We start from the raw sequence: 21,913 nt of genomic DNA on the forward strand, positions 1-21,913 counted from the left end.
CTAATGGGAGTTTTTGGTGCCATTATCACGTTTTACATGCCTTAATCAGGCAAAATACCAGCACCACTGTTTTAAATTAGTGTTGTTGTTTTTTCATTTTGCTGTAATTGTGTATGCATGTAGTCAAGGATTGGTTTAAAATATTTATATCTATTTGTTTTATTGATGTTGTTTGTGTGAATCAGTAGCAGTCCAGTGAGCTTAGAGGACGATATTAATCAAAGTGATTACTTTCATCACTGTTTATTGTGTCACTCACTTTACAGAGTTTATATTTGTTTATTTATTCAGTTTTACCAATGATAATAGTCCAAACAAGGCCTGAGCAGAAAATTTCCCCATTCATTTCTGAACAAATCATTTGAGTCACCAGCAGTCACTTGTTTTATTTTCAAATGAATCACCTGTTTTGAACAAATAATTTGAGTTGAACAGATTTTTCACCACCTAATGGCAGTTTTTGGTGTCATGTTTGTTTTACATGCGTTAACCAGGCAAGATACCAGCACTACTTTTTAAAATAATTATTATTGTGTATGCATATATTCAGGGATTGGATTAATATATTTATTATTTAATTTGTTTTATTAATTGTTGTTTATTTTCTGATGTGATTCAGTAGCAGTTCGGTGAGTCGAGAGGACGAAATAAATCAAAGTGAGTTTCTGCAAGGGATTCACTTGTATAATATGCATTTTCACATTATTTTGATTAGTGAAGCTGCTGATATTGCTCAGTGGTGAAATAAAAGCACAGATGCTCATGAATATGATGATTGGTTTCAGGTGGAAGTGACGCAAAACTGCAGAAAACAGCAAAAACTTTCACCATTTATGATGAAAATTCACAGACAAACAAAATGTAAGAAGCATTTTTGTTAATTGGTTACATTTTTAATGCATTTATTAATTTATTATTTCATAATTTCTTATTGAATGTCACTAACTTAAAGAAAACAACAACAACAAACGCACGTTTTCACAGTCCAAACGTACTAAAATTATACTAAACAAAATATGCAGCCTTAAACTGATGAAAGCAAAAAATTAAATCCTGATTTTTATACATATATATATATATATATATATATATATATATATATATATATATATATATTTATAAAGTAATATCACACATGCGAGAGTTAAATTTTTTCTAAATTGGGATATTTATTTTATACAACAGTTCATTCAAAGTTTGGACACAATAGCCCTTTTCACACAGTGATACCGGTAAATATATGGAAAATTTACAGAACGACTTTACCGGTATATTGAAAAAAGTGCTGTTCACACAGGCGAGGACGTTACGGAATTTTTCCAGAAAAGAGCATTCACACATCCATTCCAAAATACCGGTAAATTCTGACATCCTTAACCACAAATGAGCTGTAAACGGCTGCGCTTGTGTTTGTAAACATTTGACTACATCACAAACTCTGTGGATGATCAGTATTGTGAACAACTTCGATGAAAACATATGGAGGATCACTTTCGCATGTCGAGATGTTCATAATATGTGCGTGAGCTGGCACTCACAGGCTGTTTCACAGGCACACGCAAAGCTTGAAGGTAAACAAACAACGGCTTATCATAAGCATCTTATCGATGATTATTTACATAGTTCGCATTAAGATGAACATATAAACGTGATCTGCCTAATTTCTAGCAGCTAAATGCGTCTGGGAAAATATTCAAAGGCTTTTATTCTCATAAATCGCGCGCACGTGAATGCGTCTGACTGTTCTGATTGGCTAAAGCAGACGTCTCACGCTTTAGACGTGGACGCGCTTATTACGGCAATCTTCCTTCTGCATTCACACAGCGCAGCATTCCGGCAAATTACCGGTAATGTTACAACTTCTCTTTCCGGAAAATAGCCAGAACGAATTTACCGGCATTTTCTAAAAGGACCTGTTCACACATACAACTCTGTATGTGTCTGTATGTGTGAAAGGGACTAATATTGTGTTTTTAAAATAGTTGAAACAAAACTTGAGCAGATTGAATTTCCCTGATTGAATCTGTTTCTGAACAAATCGTTTGACTTTTCCCCACCTTTTTTGGGAATCATTTATGTATTACATGCCTTAAATGCGCTGTATGTAAGTGTTTGACTCTTTTAGAGTATAAAAAACATCATATGTGTGCAGGTATTTCAGAAACATGCGCAGTGAACATTCTTGTTTATCTGAGAAACATTGCTGAGGTCAGATATTCTGCTTTGAACATGTGCGTTACGTGCTGGAACGGCTGTCTCTGTTTTAGTCTCTTTAACCCGCCCAATGCCAGTTTAGCCAATAATATTCCAGCCCCTTGGGTTGCCTTGGTGGAAAACAGAGTATTTCATTCAGTCAGGAAGGCTCTCAAAGTGTGCGTCCGTGAATGAAATGCGACCTCCGGTGGACAGTAGCAGACTCCAAAATGAGACTCAGATTCAGAGTTCCACATGAGGTTAATAATTAGCAAATAATATAAATATTCTGAACTTAAACATTAGGTGAGCAGGTTACATTGTAACCCAGTGCCCTTACAACATGCTACATGACAAGATACGCAGTGATGAGCAATTTGGCTGTTTGCACCAGACGAAGCATGACAGAAGTGTAAATACAGCCATTCAGAAGCACAGAATAGTGCACTCACTGCACTCCAATAGTAAGGTTTATAATCTAAGGAATGCATATTAAAGCTCTTTAACATGATTAAATGTAGATGCTAAATCACTGATATGTAATAATAATAAATTTTATTTGTAATGCGCTTTTCTCACACTCAAAATACTAAAACAATACAAGCAAAACAGCACAACAATAAAAGATGCAATAAAACAATAAAAATATAGACCATAGGATAAAAAAGTTCAACAAAATAATCATCCTAAATTAAAAGCAATGCTAAAAAGGTGAGTCTTAAGAAGTTTTTTAAAACAATCCAGAGAGGCAGCATTCCTAAAGCTGATAGGGAGTTCATTCCAGAGCTTAGGCGCCCTGTGTAAAAAAGCCCTCCCACCCATGGTCTTGAGTTTACACCGTGGATGATGCAAAGTAAGCCCCGATGCAGAACGAAGACTGCGGGCTGGGGTGGTGAGGGTCACCAGGTCGCAGATGTAACTGGGTGCCAATCCATGCACTACTTTGAAAGTTAAAATCAAGGTCTTAAAATCAATCCGTGAAACCAATCCGTGTGTTGGTTTGCACTCAGTCACAGTTCTAAAGTTCAGTTTCAGACGGTTTATTTTATTCTCCAGATCTGAGGTGAACTTTCTGCTGCTGCTTTCAGTAGTACGGCAATAAATGTCATGTAAAACAGCTTTCAGACTCGCATTATTAGCATTTAACACTGAATAAAGCACATGAGCTGTACCTGAGCTGATCACTGTCAGTTTACTGTTGTTCAGCTGTGAGAAATAGAAGCCGTTTCAAAAATATAAATTTCCGGTGTTGGTTAGGACAAAAGCTCTTTTATTATGGAAAATATTGCTTCTATTGCGTGCCGTTGCTTTTATTTAGAGTGCGACTTTATTTAGCCTTTTCCCACACAGCAATATATAGCTGAATAATTGTTCATTTGCATGCCTATTTTCTATAATCAGGGATTGGATTAAGATATTTGCATTTAATTTGTTTTATTGATGTGCGTGTGGGTGTGTATGTGTGTGTGTGTGATTTTAGTAGCACTTCAGTGAGTCGAGAAGACGATATGAATCAAAGTGAGTTCTGGATTTATTTTCTCATGCATTTTTACGTTATTTTCATTAGTCATGTGCTAATATTGCACTGTAGTTCTTACAGGGATGTAATAAAAAGCACAGTTGCTCATAATTGATTATTGCGTTTCCAGGTGGAAGTGATGCAAAACTGCAGAAAACAGGAACAGGAAAGCCTTTCACCATGTTTGAGGATAATGCACAGACAAGCAAAACGTAAAAACACTCAGCTGACTTTTGATTTCTTCTTTCTGCGTTTTAGTTTTTAATTTTAGTTTTCTTTCCTTTTATTATTGTGTTATTTATTTTATTTGTTTCTGTGGTTCTTTTATTTCTTCATCTGTCATTTTTATTTTCATTCTTTGTATTTTTCTTTTTATCCTTAATATTTTTTTCTTCCATTGTGTATTTCTTTTTATTAAAATTATTAAATGTGTCTTTTTTTTTTCTCCTTTTCAGGTCCTCTTCTACAAACCGTAAATCTCTAAAGCTGCCCACATTGAGTCTGAAAGCACCGAAGTCTAAAGCAGAGCTGGTCACAGACAAAGTGAGATCTTTGTTTCTTCAGGACTCAATCTCAGTTAGACATATGCAAAGTTAGGGATGAAGCAGATCCCAGAGCTCGTAATTAGAGAATAAAGCCCATCAGATTTATCTGTAGCTGTTGTATTAGACTGAAGGTTTTATTCTGAGAAAACAACAATCCTGGATGTACTTTACTCTGCTTATTACATGGCTACAGGCCACAAAACATAAAAATTACACACACATTTTTCTGAAACGAAATTGTTTATTAATTTAATAATTAAATGCAAATCTGACTAAATCTAAGACCGCTGGTGGAGTATACACTAACCTGTGCATTATTCAGACACAAGATGGCACTAAATAGTCAAACACAACAGAAACTAAAACAGCTGAAGGAGTATACACTAACCTGGGCATTATTCAGACACTTGATGGCACCAAACACTCATAAACACAAAGCTGACAGTAACTAAAACAGCTGACGGAGTATACACTAACCTGCACTTTATTCAGACACAAGATGGAGATAAATAGTCAAACACCACAGAAACTAAAACAGCTGATGGAGTATACACTAACCTGCACTGTATTCAGACACAAAATGGCGCCAAACACTCATAAACACAAAGCTGACAGTAACTAAAACAGCTGACGGAGTATACACTAACCTGCACTTTATTCAGACACAAGAGGGAGATAAATAGTCAAACACCACAGAAACTAAAACAGCTGATGGAGTATACACTAACCTGTGCATTATTCAGACACAAGATGGCGCCAAACACTCATAAACACAAAGCTAACAGAAACTAAAACAGCTTATGGAGTATACACTAACTTGTGCATTATTCAGACAATAGATGGCGCCAAATAGTCAAACACAACAGAAACTAAAACAGCTGAATGGAGCAGTCTAACCTACATCTAAGTTAAGTAATATTATTATGTAACTGGTGTTACCTGTAATGCATTACCCTAACACTGGTTATAATGGTGTTGTGTTTGTTTGCAGGACGCCTCCATCTCTCGCTCAGAGGAAGCCATCATTAATGGTCACAGGAATAAGACTCTGTGCCGCAGTCCAAATGACACGTGTGAATTTGCTCGCGCAGCTCAGCTCGCGTCCAGTCCGTTTGCAGGAGTCGACAGGCAGAAAACACCAGAAACGGGGCTGATGGAGAATCTGAGCCCAGCAGATCCTGAAAGCACTAAAGCTGCAAACATTAATGAAACGCCAGAGGAGAAAAAGCTCAGGTACTTCAGTCTGACTGATCTGTAGATGGGTTTCCATCTAAAGATGCAAATTAAATTTATCAGCAAATATCACATAAAGATTTGTGAATAAAGCATTGTTTGCATTTAATAGTTGCACTTTTGTTTTGCATTGTTTTGTGCATGATATACATAGCCGGCCCTTCCTATAAGCGAGCTAAGTGATGATTAGGCCCTGCTACCACTAGGGGGCCCCACAACCCGAGCCGTTGCCTTGGTGAAAATTTTTTATTTGCATATTACAGATTATCCTTATTAACAGTGCTTTAATACTTAAATATTTATACATTTTCACTGACAATAAAAAAAAAAAAAAATGACAATTTTTTTTTTAAAGTTGAAATTGTTTTCGTGTGAAGGTCATGTGATCAACAGGAAGCTCGCAGCATCTCATTTTTTATATTCTGTTTTCTTGTGGTAGAGTTTGTTTCTCCAAGGTAACCTGCAAGACTGACCGGTTACCATAAGAACTTGAATCCGTGGACGGACACGGCCACCATGGCCTTTGCTTCATTGCAGGCCCCATTTATATTCCTGATTTATTTTGGAAATTGGTCTTCGAAAATTAAGCAAAACTAACGTTATCCTTCAGGCATAGAAAAACTGAGGGGAAAATGACGAGAAGAGACGAGCCCAAAATATGTTTTTAGCATTGCTTTTAAAGGTGCAGTAGGTGATCTGCCAAAATGCTAATCTGATAGCATATTAGCTTTGGACGGCAGGGAGGGACAGTGTTTTAAAGTTACGCCTCTTGAAATCTCGAGCGCGCTCACCGCAACACAACAGCAGACAACCCAGTTCATTCGCAAGTTAGAAGTGTATGTAGTGGTTGGACGGGCGTCGTGCGGGACAGGCTATCTTGCTTCAGAAATGACCCAATGTGAATATAAAAGTGACTTCAGCTCAGCAAGCAGGAATAGCGCTATTTACTGATGTTTTGTTGTTAAACTGAATGTAAATCTACATCATCGATGCTGTAAAAGCTCCCTTATGAAACTAAAAATAATCACATCTAGCTTCCACCGGGAGACAACACGTCTGTGCATAGAACCCATTCACAACACAATACACTCTACATCAGCTCTGTGTGACTAATATAGTTTTAAAACAGAACATTACCTGTCTAACAGAAATACTTCAGCCATGGTGTGGTATCGTCCTTCCTCCAGCGTGCAAAAGTTACTCCAATACTGATTCAGGATTTTAAAAAGTTTCAATTCAGCATTTGATTTTGCCGCAAATGACAGTCTCGCGTGCACATGTCACTCATCTAGGCGTGCACGCTGACAGACATGCACACGCACCTTTAAGTGCTAATGATGATGTTATAGACAATGTTAATCTCATAGAAGATTTATCAAAAATAATAATCATTGCCTACTTATAGGAAATATTTTATTTTGTCCTGGTTTTACAGACCAGTTTATTTAGTCTAAAATGCATTTTATTGAAATGCATTACCGAAGTGTCTTTCACTGACATATTTTGCACACTGGTAATATTTTTCCTAGCACATGTTTATTAAAGTGATGTCCTAATTTAATTTATTATGGTTTAAATATAAGCTCTGGACCCTGCAACTCAAATGTAAAGAACAGGGAAGGAGACGGAAGGGAATAATAAAGTTTGTTTGGGGTATTAACATTAACCCAGAGATTATTGCTTCTCATTTTGTTATGTTTTTTAAATTAACATTTTTCATATTGACTTTATATTATTTGTTTATTGATTTTATCATTTATGGATCAATCTTTGCATTAAAGGTGCTGTAGGCGATCTGCCAAATTGCTAACCGCTTAGCATATTATCTTTTGAGGGCGGGGAGGGACTGTGATTCAAAGCCACACCCCCTGAAATCGTCACAACAGCAGACAGACAACCCACTAGTTCATGTCATTCGCCAGTTAGTTAGTATTTAGCCAGCGGAGTGCAGGAATTACATTTATTACTAAGCCACACTTACATGCTATTTCAGAGCGAATATTCAGAGTAGCGGTAAACAGTATAAGAAGGCTTTCATTGATCAGAAATGACCTAATGTAAATATAAAAGCAACTTCAGCTCAGTAAAGCAGGTTAGGTGGAATAGCGCTATTTACTAATGTTTTGTTGTTGAACTAAATATAAATCTACATTATCAATGCTGTAAAAGGACCTTTTGAAACTGAAAATAATCACATCAATCTTTCACCGGGAGATTTCAGTGGCTTAACAACACGTCTGTGCATATAAGTCATTCATAACAACACAATCTAACATAAGCTTATTGATTCAATATTGATTCAGGTTTTTAAAAGTTTCAATCCAGCATTTGATTTCTCTCGGTCTGTCTCGTGATCAGGCGGCCGCTTATGCAGACGGGCACGCACGAATGGCGGATCTGCGTGAGCATATGCGCAGAAGTCTGAGGGTGCTTTCACACCTACACTTTTGTTTCGGAATGTGTCTCGTTTGCCCAGTTAGCGCGGTTCGATTGGCATATGTGAACAGGGCAATCGCGCTCTGTTCCGCGCCAAAGTAATCGCTCCGAGATCGCTTGAATGAGGTGGTCTCGACTCGATTGAAACGAACCCTGGAGCGGTTCGATTGCAGTGAGAAAGCGATCCGATCCGAGCGCGATTATATCACAGTGTTTTATGGATATGTAATAGGCTTACGGCTATATGAAGAGAGAATTATGAGTAGGGCGGGAAGTTTCTCGAGTCTCCCGGATGCCCGCAAACGAGTGAAGATCTCCCGGTAATCTCGCGTCTCCCTCCCGGTCCTCAAATAGGCATCGTCGCGCACCCTGAGCATCTCTCCTCAGACACGTCACGCGCGCACCCTGTCAATCACCACCAAACCACCACCTCTCCTGACAGCTGAGCGGGACGCTGCAAAATAAACCCTGACACTCTGACCAATGTGAGGAGAGTTTACTCACACGTGACTTGTTTTAGCTCTTTTGGTCCGTTTAGAAACTTTGCAGTGTGAAAGCGAACCGCTCCAAGAGCAAAGAGCAACAATGTAACAATTTTAATCTCTGTTTCGGAACAACTGAGTCGATTCACAGGTGTGAAAGCACCCTGAATCTACATTTGCTGACAGACAGTCTAAGCTGCTTATCGGAATTATGGGAGATGTCGGTCTGACAATATTTAATTGGATGAACATTTTTTAGTTTTATGCTTTACCCAGAATATAAAAATACATATAAACACATTTAGATCATTTACTGTAATCATTACTATTGGACTGTGAAGAGACTTTCAACCAGCACAACAACACATGTTTCTGAAGACAATCACCTACTGCACCTTTAATATTAACTGTTTTGTTGTTTTTAGTGAGTTCAAAATGTTTATTTTATTATTAAGTGATGCATTTGGCTAATTATTGTTCATTTTCATTCAATTCAGGGTTTTTGCTTTTGGATTTTATAAAAAATAAAAGAAATAAAAACTCAACCTAGAAACCTTTATAGAATCTTTAATCTATTTGCTGTATTATTATTATATGTTTTAAACACTCCATGAGGACACAAAGAAGGAGTCACTGGTCCCTTTATTAAAGATTGTTTAATTCTTCATTTTTGAAGCTGCTAGTTGACATAAACAGTGCTGTTTTAAAATATCCAGGTCATTCTAACATAGAAGAAATCAGGCTATACTTTTCTGTTTCTTTGATTGTGTTTAATAAGCAATAAAATCATTGTGGGCTGGTTTGCAATGGCAATACTCCGCTATTTAGAGCAAGGTAGGGCCCCAAAATGATTCAGCTTAGCGCACCCAAAAGTACAGGGCCGGCCCTGATGATATGTGCATTTATTTTCAAGTCCTAAAAAAGTGGTGTACTCTCATTGTAAACATGTGTCTGGTTGTTAGACGCTTTCTAAAATGTTTGAGTTTTTATGTTTATTTGTCATTTAATTCAGCTCAAGACTTTGACTCTGTGTGAACTAGTCTAATACTTCATGTTTCATTCAGTACATTATAACACATGTTATGGAAAGCCTTGTTCTTAAATCTCATGTGTGTTTTGTGTGTGTATACTGTAGTCCTATCCTGGAGATCAGTCAGGAGTGGGGCGGCTCTACTTTTTGTCAGGATCCCACGAAACGCTTGAATGATGCAGAGAGCAGCCGATCTGCGGAGAGACCAGAGACTGAGCTGGAGAACGGTGGGAAATTTACATCACTGATCATTCACTCTGTCTGCCGAACTGGACATGTGTGATTTTGATACTAAATGACTAATAAAAAAAGATATTAAAAAATTAATTAAATTAATTAAAAAATTAATTAAATTAATTAAAAAATAATATTTATAGGTTTATATTTAATATTTTAAGGGGTGGTCCACTATGATATCATATTTTAAACTTTAGTTGATGTGTAATGTAGCTGTGTGAACATAAACAGCATCTCTGAATGTCAAATGCTCAAAGTTCAATGCAAAGGGAGACCTTGGTTTTACAGAGTTACCTTAGCAAAGCCTACAATGAACGAATTTTGGGGACTACAAAAAATAAGAGGTCGCTGTGAACTCTGAGCCATGCCCTGTAAGTGTTTTTATTTGTTAAAATTGATCATCACATGTACAGTGTCTAGCCTTAACGGTATGTTGCATCAAAGATGTAAACAACAGGAAATAATGTTCGCCACCGCCAACAATTTAGCTACAAATCCATATTTATCAGTCAAACTGCTGTAAACACAGACACGCACAGAATGTGCGTCTCTCTCTGTGTGAGACGGCAGTTTGACTATCGGCAGCTTTTCCATGCTTTTTACATCTCAGACAATGAAGTCGCAAAAGATATGTGGATGATTCATGTTACTTACACCTGCATATTCCGGATATGCGTGAAAGACGTTACACATTTAGTTATAAAAATACAGCAATGCTCTCATCTGGAGTGTAGCACCAAAAAAAATCAATCAAGGCTCACACAGGTCTCATCCCACATCTTGTGCTTTATTCTGTCAGCAGCGTCACCACAGAAAATAACTTAATCCGACCATGAGAGAAATAGAAAAATAAATATCGGTCCCGCGCACATGCGCTTCTCGTGTTACAGATAGTTCATAGTATAAACACACACACACACAATGTCACACAAACTCTTAAAGGAGCTGCATCCCATTTTCACTCGTTACAGACACGTGTTGACTGACTGACTGACTGATTGACTGTTTACACAAGACGCGCGTGCTTGTACGTGCGTGACGTGGAGGCGATCCGGGAATCACAGCACATTATGACGATGACCAATCAGAGTCACTTGAGTGCGGGCCTTTCAAAGGAACTAGGAAATAGATCGTTTTTTTTTTCATGTTCGCTGAGTAGCTGTGTATAATCAAAGTGAGATATATAAAAAAATAACGCGATTTCCTTCAAGTGAAAGCACGCATTTCTTTGCATCTTATTAACACAACCAAGCCTTAAAATTACTTTCTGGACCACCCCTTTAATATTTAGTTATTCTTTATGTGAAAAATCAACTGCGCTAGTTAATACACTCAAAACAACAGTTTGTTTTGGTAATCTTAAAACACAATCTGACCTTCTGCTCTGAAATGGCAGTCGTTCTTTGATTGGCTGAAATATTCTTAGCCACGCCCCTCCAATAATTAGATTGCTGAGAGGCAGGGCTAAAAGAAAACCCCCGCTCAATATTGAGTTTCAGTCAGAAATACATCATCATACTGAAGTAAAGGTCTGCAGCAGCTTCAGTTTCACGAAGACTTGGAGACCACATGCAAAACCACACATTTTTGGATTTTGTGTTTTGTCTGCACAATTTCTATTATTAAAATTTCCAAAAACACTAGAAAAGTGTTCTATGTTTTGCTGACCATCATTATTACAAATATTTCAAGGAATGTTCAGATGCACAGAAATACTTAGTTTCAAACGTGACCTATTCTGCCCCTTTTTTACAGGATGTAAAATGAATTGTGTGTGTGTGTGTGTGTGTGTGTGTGTGTGTGTGTGTGTGTGTGTGTGTGTGTTTCAGTTTCAGCTCAAAATAGCACACAGATATTGTTTCTAACTCTCTGCAGCTGACCCTTTTAGGTTTTGATCTTATTGTGGTGTTTTGGTGACTGTCGCTTCAAATTCAAATGAGCTCTTTTCAGAAGAGGGCGGAGCTGCAAAAGACTGTGTGTCAGCATAGTGGCAGATTCAAAAACAAGACTAAAGTCCTATGCTAATGAGGCAGGGATTGTCTCTGATGGGCGGGGATTTTTTTAAAATCTAATATAAAATACAAATATTATTTTATTATATTATATTGTACAAAAAGTTGATAGCAGGATAAATAATGTTATCTTGTTGTATTTTCAACGTGTGTTTGTGTTTTCTCAGTCAGTAAATGGCAGGATGTCTGCAGTCTGCATGTGAGATCCAGGATCTTCGACCAATCAGATGTGACGTCCTTGCCCAACTTCCACAGGAAAGCTGGACTTCTGCCTGACACCAGCGATGATCTGCATCTCGGTATCCAGAAAACTCCTGCACACATTCAATTCAATCAATGCTTATTTCTATAGAGCTTTTACTATGTAGATTGTGTCAAAGCAGCTGAACACAGAGACATATTTAAATTTAATTACATTTAATTACATCTCAGACATGTGTATTCAAGGCCTGGAAATGACTTAAAAACAAACTTAGCTTCTTGAACGTGCTTCAATTAAGTATTAAATACAACAAATGGTGTCATTTCAACAACTGCACTGTGCTGCGGTCACATACACAACAAAACAAATGGAGAAGCTATTCATTTAAAAATGTTACAATACAATAACAATGACAAATAATGCATACTTTATCAATAATTATGAGTGCGTTTGGATATTACCAGTATTGAATTCAACACATCTTATTAAAGTTCTTTCTGGACAAAATTACTCTGACATGTTTAACATAACTATTAAGTGTAAGGGAAATGTTATGTAGGGAGGCACGGTGGCTCAGTGGGTTGGCACAGTTGACTCACAGCGAGAAGCTTGCTGGTTTGAGCCCCAGCTGGGTCAGTTGGCATTTCTGTGTGGAGTTTGCATGTTCTTCACCTGGAGGAAACCCATGCCAACATAGGCTCCGGTTTCCCCCACAGTCCAAACACATGCGCTATAGGGGAAGTGATCAACTAAAGTGGTCATAGTGTATGAACGTGCATGGGTGTTTCCCAGTACTTGGTTGCTGCTAGAAGAGCATCCACTGCATAAAACATATGCTGGATAAGTTGGCAGTTCATTCTGCTTTGAAATAGAGACTACGCTGAAGGTAAATGGCTGAATGTTATGTATAATAAGAACTTTCATGGCTCTACATATGCTGCTGTATGAATTACCTTGATTTAAAATAAGCGGTGCTTGAAAAGTCCTTAAAACTGGTGTCGATGAATGTGTGGATTTATAAATGCATTTGATTTGATACACTGGTTTTCTGCAGATGGAGAGCAGCTTTTTTACTGTAGTAAACTGGGATCAGTGAAGGACTTCAGCCTGTACTCATCTGGAACTGCTGCTGTCCTGCTGAAGGTCTGTTTTAAGGGTTTGTTCACTCTAAAATTTTAATTAGAGTTCATTTAGGCTGTACTCACACTAGGTACAGTTGCCTCGAACTGGGCCAAAGCACGCTTGTCCCCCCTCCCGTGTCCCCTGATGGCCCGCACTCACATTACAATCGGCACGCTTACGTCATCGCTGCTGGGCTGTTCAGTGAGAAGCGCTCACTCACTCAGCAGCACAGTGGAGATTTCTCTAGTTATATCGTTTCAGTCGTTTGTTATGCATTGAACAGTAAGATTGATTAATTAATCCATATAAAACAGTCCCTTAAAGTCACGTCTCGCTTTCAGTTTCGGGCTTTGGCGGGTATTGCACTGACACATGAGCGTACCGCACCAAAGCCCAAGTGAACCGCGATCAGGCCCACCTCTTCCAACCGGGCCAGGGCCCGCCAAGTGAACCGTGCTTAAGCCCGATTCAGCGCACTCACACTTCTCAAACAATCTGGGAAATGGGTATATTATACATTAAGTGTAAATAACTTCGTTACAGTACAAAAAATATCAAAGTGACGTGTATCAGCTGAAAATAGACATTCTAACCTTTTACCCAATAGGTCATATGGTGTTATTGATGCAGACAGACCTCTTAAACCTATAGTTATTCTCCTGATGACGTCATTTTGTCTCCGGTACCGGACACGCAGAGTTTAACTGGTTAACTTCTCTCTTGTAAAATCACTTGGAGCTTCAGTGAGATAGTTGTATATTTGGGGCTGGATGCTTGGCCATTTCGTCTTATCCAATATCCATTGGGAGGGTGCTATCGCAAATAGACCTGTCAGATGAACGCTGCTCACTTCAATGTTAATTTATCTGAATAACTGTACTTACCACTGGGTGACGAGCTGTTATAGTACTCTGACAGCATTATGTAAATAATATATATAATATGTAATCAATATAACTTATCTCTAATACAACAACAAACTCTGTACCGCATCTGATGTCATTCCCTCACTGTAAATGCTAGCGCTCCTGTTTTTTTCTGTAACCTCGCTGCGTGCGCATCCTGAATGTTTACAAACCGGTAATTCACCTATATAATTGTATTTGGTATGTTTGCTCTTTTATGTATTTTCTCATCCCTGTATATTTTACGTTCAATTTCATATGTACATATTACATAATAAGGTATGCATTATTTGTTCAAATCATTAAGTGATGTATCAGTGATGGGCTGTATGTGTGTGTGTGTTCTCCTCCAGACTGACAGGTCTTCAGTGCCGTGGGATTTCTTCATCATTTCTCAGCTCAGATCTCGAGGCTGCTGTGATGAACAGGGCTGTGACGTCCAGATATCCTGCCATATGTTTGAGAACGGCAGTGTTACTCTGTGGAGGATTCCTCACGGGGACACCCTGCAGGTCAGAGCTGTGCAATATGACAATACACAGCTGAAGTCAGAATGATTTGCTCTCCGGTTAAATTTAAAATATTTTATATAAAACCTTTTAACCTATTTCTGATCATAATAGTGTTAATAACTCATCTCTAATAACTGATTTATTTTCTCTTTGCCATGATGACAGTAAATAATATTAGACTAGATATTCTTCAAGACACTTCTATACAGCTTAAAGTGACATTTAAAGGCTTCACTAGGGTAATTAGGGTAAAGTTAGGGTAATTAGGCAAGTCATTGTATAACAGTTTGTTCCAAAAATCCAAAACTAATATAGCTTAAGGGGGCGAATAATATTGACATTAAAATAGTGTTTAAAACAATTAAAAACTGCTTTTATTCAAGCCGAAATAAAACAAATAAGCCTTTCTCCAGAAGAACAAATTTTAGAGGAAACACTGTGAGAAAATACTGAATCAGATAAACATCATTTGGGAAATTTTTTTAATGAAAAAAAAAAAATCACCACAGAAAAATAAATAATTCTGACTTCAGCTGTATATCCAACACAATCTCACGACAATTTGTAACTTTTTCATTTAGTGGCTAATTCGTATGAATTCGTACAATCTAATTCGTACAATTTAGTACGATTTGCTCATCCCCCAATGACAGTTGGGGTTAGGGGTGGGGTTAGGTGCCACGCCTCCTTTTTAAAATTGTACCATTTTGTACGACTGAACTCGTACAAATTCGTACGAATTAGCCACTAAACTGGCAAAACGTAAAATACTTACGTTTTCTCGTGAGATCAGGCTGGTATATCGCGAGTATGAGCTTGTTGTTTTATCGCTCAGCTCTACTTGAGGTTCCGCTTTTGTTTCATTTTCCTCCTCAATCTCTAATCACGTCTGTGTGTTTTTTCTGCTTCAGGATTTGCTCTGTGAACCCTTGGCCAGACATGATGCTTGTCTGCTGGTGATTCTGCTGCTGGAGCTGGTCAGATGCTTTCATTCCTGCCGGCTGCTGCATGGGGGCCTGAAACCGGAGTCGCTCTACTTTTACCACAGGTCAGGCCCATTCTGCACATTTGGGGACATTCACTCATGCATTCATTTTCCTTCAGCTTAGTCCCTTTATTCATCAAAGGTCACCACAGCGGAATGAATTGCCAACTATTTCAGCAAATGTTTTTACATACACTACGGTCAATTTAGTTATTCAATTCCCCTATAGAACATGCACACCCACGCAAAAATGCCAACTGACCCAGCCGGGACTTGAACCAGCAACCTTCTTGCTGTGAGGCGACTGTGCTAACCACTGAGCCCCCAAGTCACCCCATTTGGGGACACTAGACAAAAAATCATGCTGGAGACCCTGTGATAATCATGCATTCTGTTAAATAATTTATTCATTTAAATTTATTTCATTTGTTTTATATATATATATAAATATATATATATATATATATATATATATATATATATATATATATATATATATATATTTATATATATTTTTTTATCATTTTTTATTTTCAATTTTTTTATTTAATCTTTTATTTAACTTCTATATTATTATATATTATATTATTTTAATATATATTTTTTAATTAAACAGTTTTTTATTATTGTATTATTGTAACATTTCATTTTATTCATTTTATGTACTTGATAGATTTAAGAGAAGATTAAACCGATTTTAAAACACACGCCAGTAAAAAAACATCATTTGTGATCCTGGAGCACAAAACCAGTCGCACAATATATTTAACTTTATACTGATTTACACATCTACAACATAATATGTATCATTCATTCATTTTTTTGTCAACTTAGTCCCTTTATTAATCCAGGGTCACCACAGCGGAATGAACCACCAACTTATTCAGCACTTTTTACGCAGTGGATGCCCTTCCAGCCGCAACCCATCTCTGGGAAACATACACACACTACGTCAATTTAGCCAACCCAATTCACCTGTACTGCATGTGTTTGGACTGTGGGAGAAACCGGAGCACCCGGAGGAAACCCACGCCAACACAGGGAGAACATGCAAACTCCACACAGAAACACCAACTGAGCCGAGGTTCAAACCAGCGACCTTCTTGCTGTGAGGTGACAGCACTACCTACTGCGCCACTGCTTTGCCATAATATATATTTTATAATATATAATTGGGCGAATATTGTACTATCATAACAAACCATACACCAATAGAAAGCTTATATATTTAATGTGATGTATTTAATGCAATTTTACAAAAAAATTAACACTTAAGGTTGGTTTTGTGGTCCATTTTATTTTGTGTTTATACACCGTATGGCTTTATACGGCTCATATTTTTTCAGGTGATAATTTTTTAGCTGTTGAAAATAAGGTGCATTGCTAGATTTTACCATTATTGAGACCACCTTTAATCCTATGCACTACTCTGCCTAAAGATGGCACATGCCCTGCTACATGTATATGAATGAAACCCATATGAACACTTGTTTCAACACTAGTTTCTAACTGGACGTTTCTGTATTTGCAGTGGACTCACAGCTCTGGATTTCTCAGACTCTGTGGATCTTCATCTCCAGACTGACGTCACAGAAGCTCAAGATCTTCCTTCAGCACAGCAGTTCATCCAACAGGGGCTTCTGGCGCCGTCAGCATCACCTTACCAGGTATGAGTAATACTGCGCTGTGCTGTTATTGATAAACCTGGAAAAGTCATGGAGTTTTGACATGGCATTTTCCAGGCCTGGAAAAGATTTGGAAAAACAGAAAAGCCCACAAAGTTTTGGAAAAGTCCTGGAAAACGGATACCTGTATACTTAAATATGGGTTAGTTGTCTTTACTTCTTTTCTCTCCTTGGCCAATCACATACTCTCACATTATTAGTGCGGTGTCAGCATTATCTAAATCAGTTTTACATCGGTATAAATATAAATTGAAACTGAATATGTTGCTGTGTGTTTCCTCCGGGTGCTCTGGTTTTCCCCACAGTCCAAACACATGCGCTATAGGGGGATTGATGAACTAAATTGGCCGTAGTGAATGAGTGTTAATGAGTGTATGGGTGTTTCCTTGTGATTGCGGCTTTTCCCAGCGGTTGCATCTGGAAGGGCATCCGCTGGATAAGTTGTCGGTTCATTCCGCTGTGGAAACCCCTGATTAATAAAGGGACTCAGCCGAAAATTGATTGAATGGTTGTAATTGTTGATTATTGTCTGCGTCAGGTTGATCTGATCAGCGTGGCTGAAATCACACACCGCCTGCTGTTCAACGCTCCTCTGCAAGTGAAGCTAGTGGATTCAGTCTGGCGTCTGGACGAGGACTCTGCATCTCAGCATGGGTATTAATGCTCTATAAACACTAGCGCTGCACAATATATATAACAAATAATCATTTGCATGATAATAGTATGCAATATTCATATGGCAGGGAGGATATTTTAATGGATGACTTTATTTATCATATAAAAGATGAATAAATATTGTTCTAAATGTGTTTATTGTTTGTTCATGTTAGTAAATGCATTGGGTATAATTTTGTACAGGTATTTCCAAAACTAAAGTGTTCATGTTTGTGCAAGTCCACTCAATAAAATGAGCCGATTTCTTTTGTTATTAAACGTATTTAATTGTATACATATTTCTTTTGGGTGTGTTTGCTTTCTATTTAGCTTCAAAATGAAAATATAAAGAATAAAATAAAATAAAAACTAATAAGAAAGTTCCTTTAATGTGCTATTTTATATATTAATTAATTAATTAGTTTGTTTGTTTTTCCCAGTTGTCCTGTGGAGCCGCTCTGGAGGGAGTTTTTCCACATGATCTTGAATCCAGAAAAATCTTCAGAGCTTGTTTTGTCCGACCTCATCAATAACGTGAAGAACAGCTTATAAAAAATAACATGTTCAGTATTACACTGTAAAATAATCTGCTTTTGTATGTGCATTAGATATGACGGCTATTAAATTAATATTATATATTGCTCTTTATACACATTAATAAACAAGTTTCACTACACAGGCTTAAGCGTGTTTGTTTTTATTACTAACTGTATACATTTAATTATTAAGACATTTAAAGACTATGATTTACCATCTGTAAACTATAGTCATTGTAAAGGTAGTTTTTATTGCGACTTTATGATGATATAATAATTGCAGTATGCAACTTACTGGTTATATTTATATCCTGTTAATATTGCTGATATTGCTCAACTATCCACTAGATGGCAGCAATCAATTCTGTAAGACCACATAGCCTGCATTTCCAGTTTTCTTTTATGGCATTTTATTAATTGGTATTCTGTACTGAGGATGTTTCCCCTCTTTTAAATCGTATTATTCAAGCTCTTTTTGAAAACCATTGATAATATAAATATATATATTATATATAAATTATATATATATATATATATATATATATATATTTATTTATTTATTTATTTATTTATTTATATTTTTTCTTTGCATTTTTGGCAGCATTCTATTATAAACTCCTTATTGTAAACATGAAGGCATTAAATAACAAGCATTTAAATGTATTACTTTAGTGTTTTAGGTCTGTAAATGTCAGTTAATAAGCATAAAACTGTTCAAGTCTTGTTCATTAACTACTTTAAATAATACAACTTTTCAGTTTAAATGTTTATATGTTGAAATTAACATTACCTAAAGCTTAATATATCCTCTTGTGGTGTTTTCCATTGTTAGTTCATGTTATCTAATTATAATTAATTAATGGGAACAAATCAATTCTAATCCCAACGTGTTGCATTTTAATGCAGCGCAAGTATATTTAATAAAACACATTTTTACGCGATCAGATGGGCTCATCAGCAGCACCTAACATTAGGTTTTTTATTCCCCCTTTGCTTCTTTTTTAATAGCATTAGGAGAATTTTGTTATTGTCAAGTATTATGTTATATTAAGTTACTTTATAGTAGCTAAACTGATAATAAAAGCAGAAAAAACAAATCCCTACATTATTTTTAGCAACCATAACGTTCCCATATGGGAACCAAACACTAATGTTTTGATATGAATGTTAATTAAGAATTAGTATTAGGAAATTTAATCATTTTAACATGTTTAACTGTTGTGTGTTTTTATTAGATACAGCTGAAACCAGAAGTTTACATCAACTCTAAAAAAAAAAAAAAAAAAAAAAATGAACAATCATTTTTAATAAATGTCTGATGGTAAATGATACTAAACCTCTACTATTTTAGGTCTGTTAAGATTTCCTAAATGATTTACATTTGCTAAATGCCAGAATAATGAGAGAATTTTTTATTAATTTCTAGACAGTCAAAAGTTTTAACACATTTCCTTGGTATTTTTTAGCTTTGCTTTTAAACTGTGTAACTTTAATATAACTTTTATGTTTTGGGTCTCCTTCCAAAAGCTTCTCACAATAGTTTGCAGGAATTTTGGCCCATTCCTCCTGACAGAATTGCTGTATCTGAGTCGTGCTCGCACAAGCTTTTCAAACTCTGCCCACACATTTTCTATAGGATTGAGATCAGGGCTTTGTGATGGCCACTCCAAAACATTCACTCTGTTGCCCTTAAAGCACATTTGAACTCATTTGGCAGCGTGCTTAGGGTCATGGTCTGTTTGGAAGAGCCATTTGTGGCCAAGTTGTAATTTCCTGGCTGATGTCTCAAGATGTTGCTTCAGTATTTCTCCATAATGTTCTTCTTCATGAGGCCATCTATGCTGTGGAGTGGACCAGTCCCTCCTGCAGCAAAACACAACACGATGCTGCCGCCCTCATACTTCACAGTTGGGATGGTGCTCCTAGGCTTGTGCACTTTCCCCTTTGTCTTCCAAATGTAACACTGGTCATTATGCCCAAACAGTTCAATCTTAGCTCCATCAGAGCACAGGACATGCCTCCAAACATGAGTCTTTTTCCCAGTGTAATTCAGCAGATTGTAATCTGGCTTTGTTGTTGATTCTGGCTTGTTGATTCCCCATGTTGTCACACAAGGAAGCAGTGTGTTTGAGCTTTTCCTTCAACACTATTCTACAGTTGTGCCTCACATTAACTCAAATGTTGTCAATTAGCCAATCAGAAACGTCCAAAACCTTGACATCATCATCTGAGCTTTTCCAGAGGCAGAATAATCTTATTGTATGTAAACTTGACTTTCAAGAAAAGTTATAACAATTTCTCAAACAATATCTCTCTCATTATTCTGCTATTAAGCAGAACAAAACACATTTGATGGTCCTGACTTACCTAATAGAGAAACATTCAGTCACATTAACATCTGACTTCTTTTAATGGTTATGTGCCTTTTTATAAAGTGTATGTAAACTTCTGCTTGTATTTACATTTATTTGACAGTTACTTCCAGCTATTTTATGAGAACAAAGACTGTAATACAGTATATTGTGAAAACTGGTATTTCTGGCGACATTTTAATGTGTTGTCTTAATCATTGTAAAAGCGCTTTACAAATAAAAGTGAATTGAATTGAATAATGCAACGGTTTGCTGTGCAGATTTACTGTTTACTGCACTGTATTTTTGCGCCATTATACCTGATCGTCCAATCACAATAGAGTATTCCCAATGAGCGGGAGATTTAAACCGCGCTATAAAGTGACTTAAAGCCACGACGTTAGTTAGAAAAGCGCTTTTTTATTATTATTGTTTGTTTGTAGAAACACTGCTGTGAAGAAAAGCTTCAGTTGTCTGCAGGTGTCTGGAATAAACTTCTCACGGACTGGCGGTTTGTTAATGTTTGACGTCCACAGGCGCTTCAGGTTAGCAGCTGTTTTGCTAGTTAAATGACGCGAGTCTTCTGAAGAGATTATGAGTTCTTCACAGCTGACTGATCTACTGACACACCTGGATAAGCTCACCTGTGGGTAAGTGACCTCTTTGGCTGTCTTCAGGACACTAGCTTGCTAATTAACGCGTTTTGAGTCCTGTTTATCAAGTTATTTTCTTAGTATGTGCGACACTTTCGGTTTATTAATCGATATTAAAGTACCAAAGTGTTGTGGTAAATCTGTTTGCTGTACAAAACAGTGTATTTGTAATCTTGACTATAAAATGAAAGGATGTAATTGTTTGTAATATTAAGTTTTGGCCAAATAACTGGAAGGAATATGGCACCGGAAGTCTCACATTTTCAAGTTATTTTAAAGTTTGCAGTTGCAGACTAAAATGACTTGCTCTTCTGTGGTATTTTAATTCTTTATTCAAATGTTATATCCTAATATACACCCTAAGTGCTTTTTAACAGAGATAATTTTTTTTCCAACACACATTTACAGTTTTAGTTACTAATTTTTAATCATATATTTGCCATGATGGCAGTACATGATATTTTGCTAGGTTTGTTCTACAGCCAATCTGAAAACAAAAATAATTTCATAATAATAATAATAATGACCACAGCAGTTTTTTCTTTCAGTGAAACTTTCAGTTTTTTTTTAAATTTCTTCATTCATTTTCTTTTCGGCTTAGTCCCTTGATTAATCTGGGGT

General features: G+C 36.8%; 2 protein-coding genes across 23 annotated transcripts in view; both read left to right on the forward strand.

Moving 5' to 3' along the window:
- The window catches only part of bub1ba (BUB1 mitotic checkpoint serine/threonine kinase Ba), a 35,013-nt gene extending 16,585 nt beyond the window's left edge, over positions 1 to 18,428 (forward strand). For 2 of the 14 annotated variants that reach the window (XM_005160915.6, XM_005160916.6), the window contains exons 8-21: positions 620 to 657; positions 786 to 861; positions 3,674 to 3,711; positions 3,843 to 3,924; positions 4,168 to 4,255; positions 5,249 to 5,490; positions 9,544 to 9,665; positions 11,855 to 11,986; positions 12,944 to 13,032; positions 14,270 to 14,428; positions 15,340 to 15,476; positions 16,945 to 17,080; positions 17,637 to 17,752; positions 18,193 to 18,428. In XM_005160915.6, the coding sequence (XP_005160972.1) occupies positions 620 to 657; positions 786 to 861; positions 3,674 to 3,711; positions 3,843 to 3,924; positions 4,168 to 4,255; positions 5,249 to 5,490; positions 9,544 to 9,665; positions 11,855 to 11,986; positions 12,944 to 13,032; positions 14,270 to 14,428; positions 15,340 to 15,476; positions 16,945 to 17,080; positions 17,637 to 17,752; positions 18,193 to 18,304 (1,567 nt within the window). In that variant the 3' untranslated portion in view covers positions 18,305 to 18,428. The remainder of the gene's footprint in view (positions 1 to 619; positions 658 to 785; positions 862 to 3,673; positions 3,712 to 3,842; positions 3,925 to 4,167; positions 4,256 to 5,248; positions 5,491 to 9,543; positions 9,666 to 11,854; positions 11,987 to 12,943; positions 13,033 to 14,269; positions 14,429 to 15,339; positions 15,477 to 16,944; positions 17,081 to 17,636; positions 17,753 to 18,192) is intronic. The other 12 variants (XM_021468734.3, XM_073933827.1, XM_005160917.6 and 9 more) reach the window with 6 other exon arrangements.
- Positions 18,429 to 20,906: 2,478 nt separating this feature from the next.
- Positions 20,907 to 21,913, forward strand: part of pak6b (p21 protein (Cdc42/Rac)-activated kinase 6b) — a 58,697-nt gene continuing 57,690 nt past the window's right edge. For 2 of the 9 annotated variants that reach the window (XM_073933014.1, XM_073933016.1), the window contains exon 1: positions 20,970 to 21,289. The gene's annotated coding sequence lies outside the window, so the exon portion shown is untranslated. Of the gene's footprint in view, positions 21,290 to 21,913 lie in introns of all 9 variants that reach the window. The other 7 variants (XM_073933017.1, XM_073933021.1, XM_068215536.2 and 4 more) reach the window with 6 other exon arrangements.

Source organism: Danio rerio, chromosome 20, assembly GCF_049306965.1.
Source record: "Danio rerio strain Tuebingen ecotype United States chromosome 20, GRCz12tu, whole genome shotgun sequence".
NCBI lineage: Eukaryota > Metazoa > Chordata > Actinopteri > Cypriniformes > Danionidae > Danio > Danio rerio.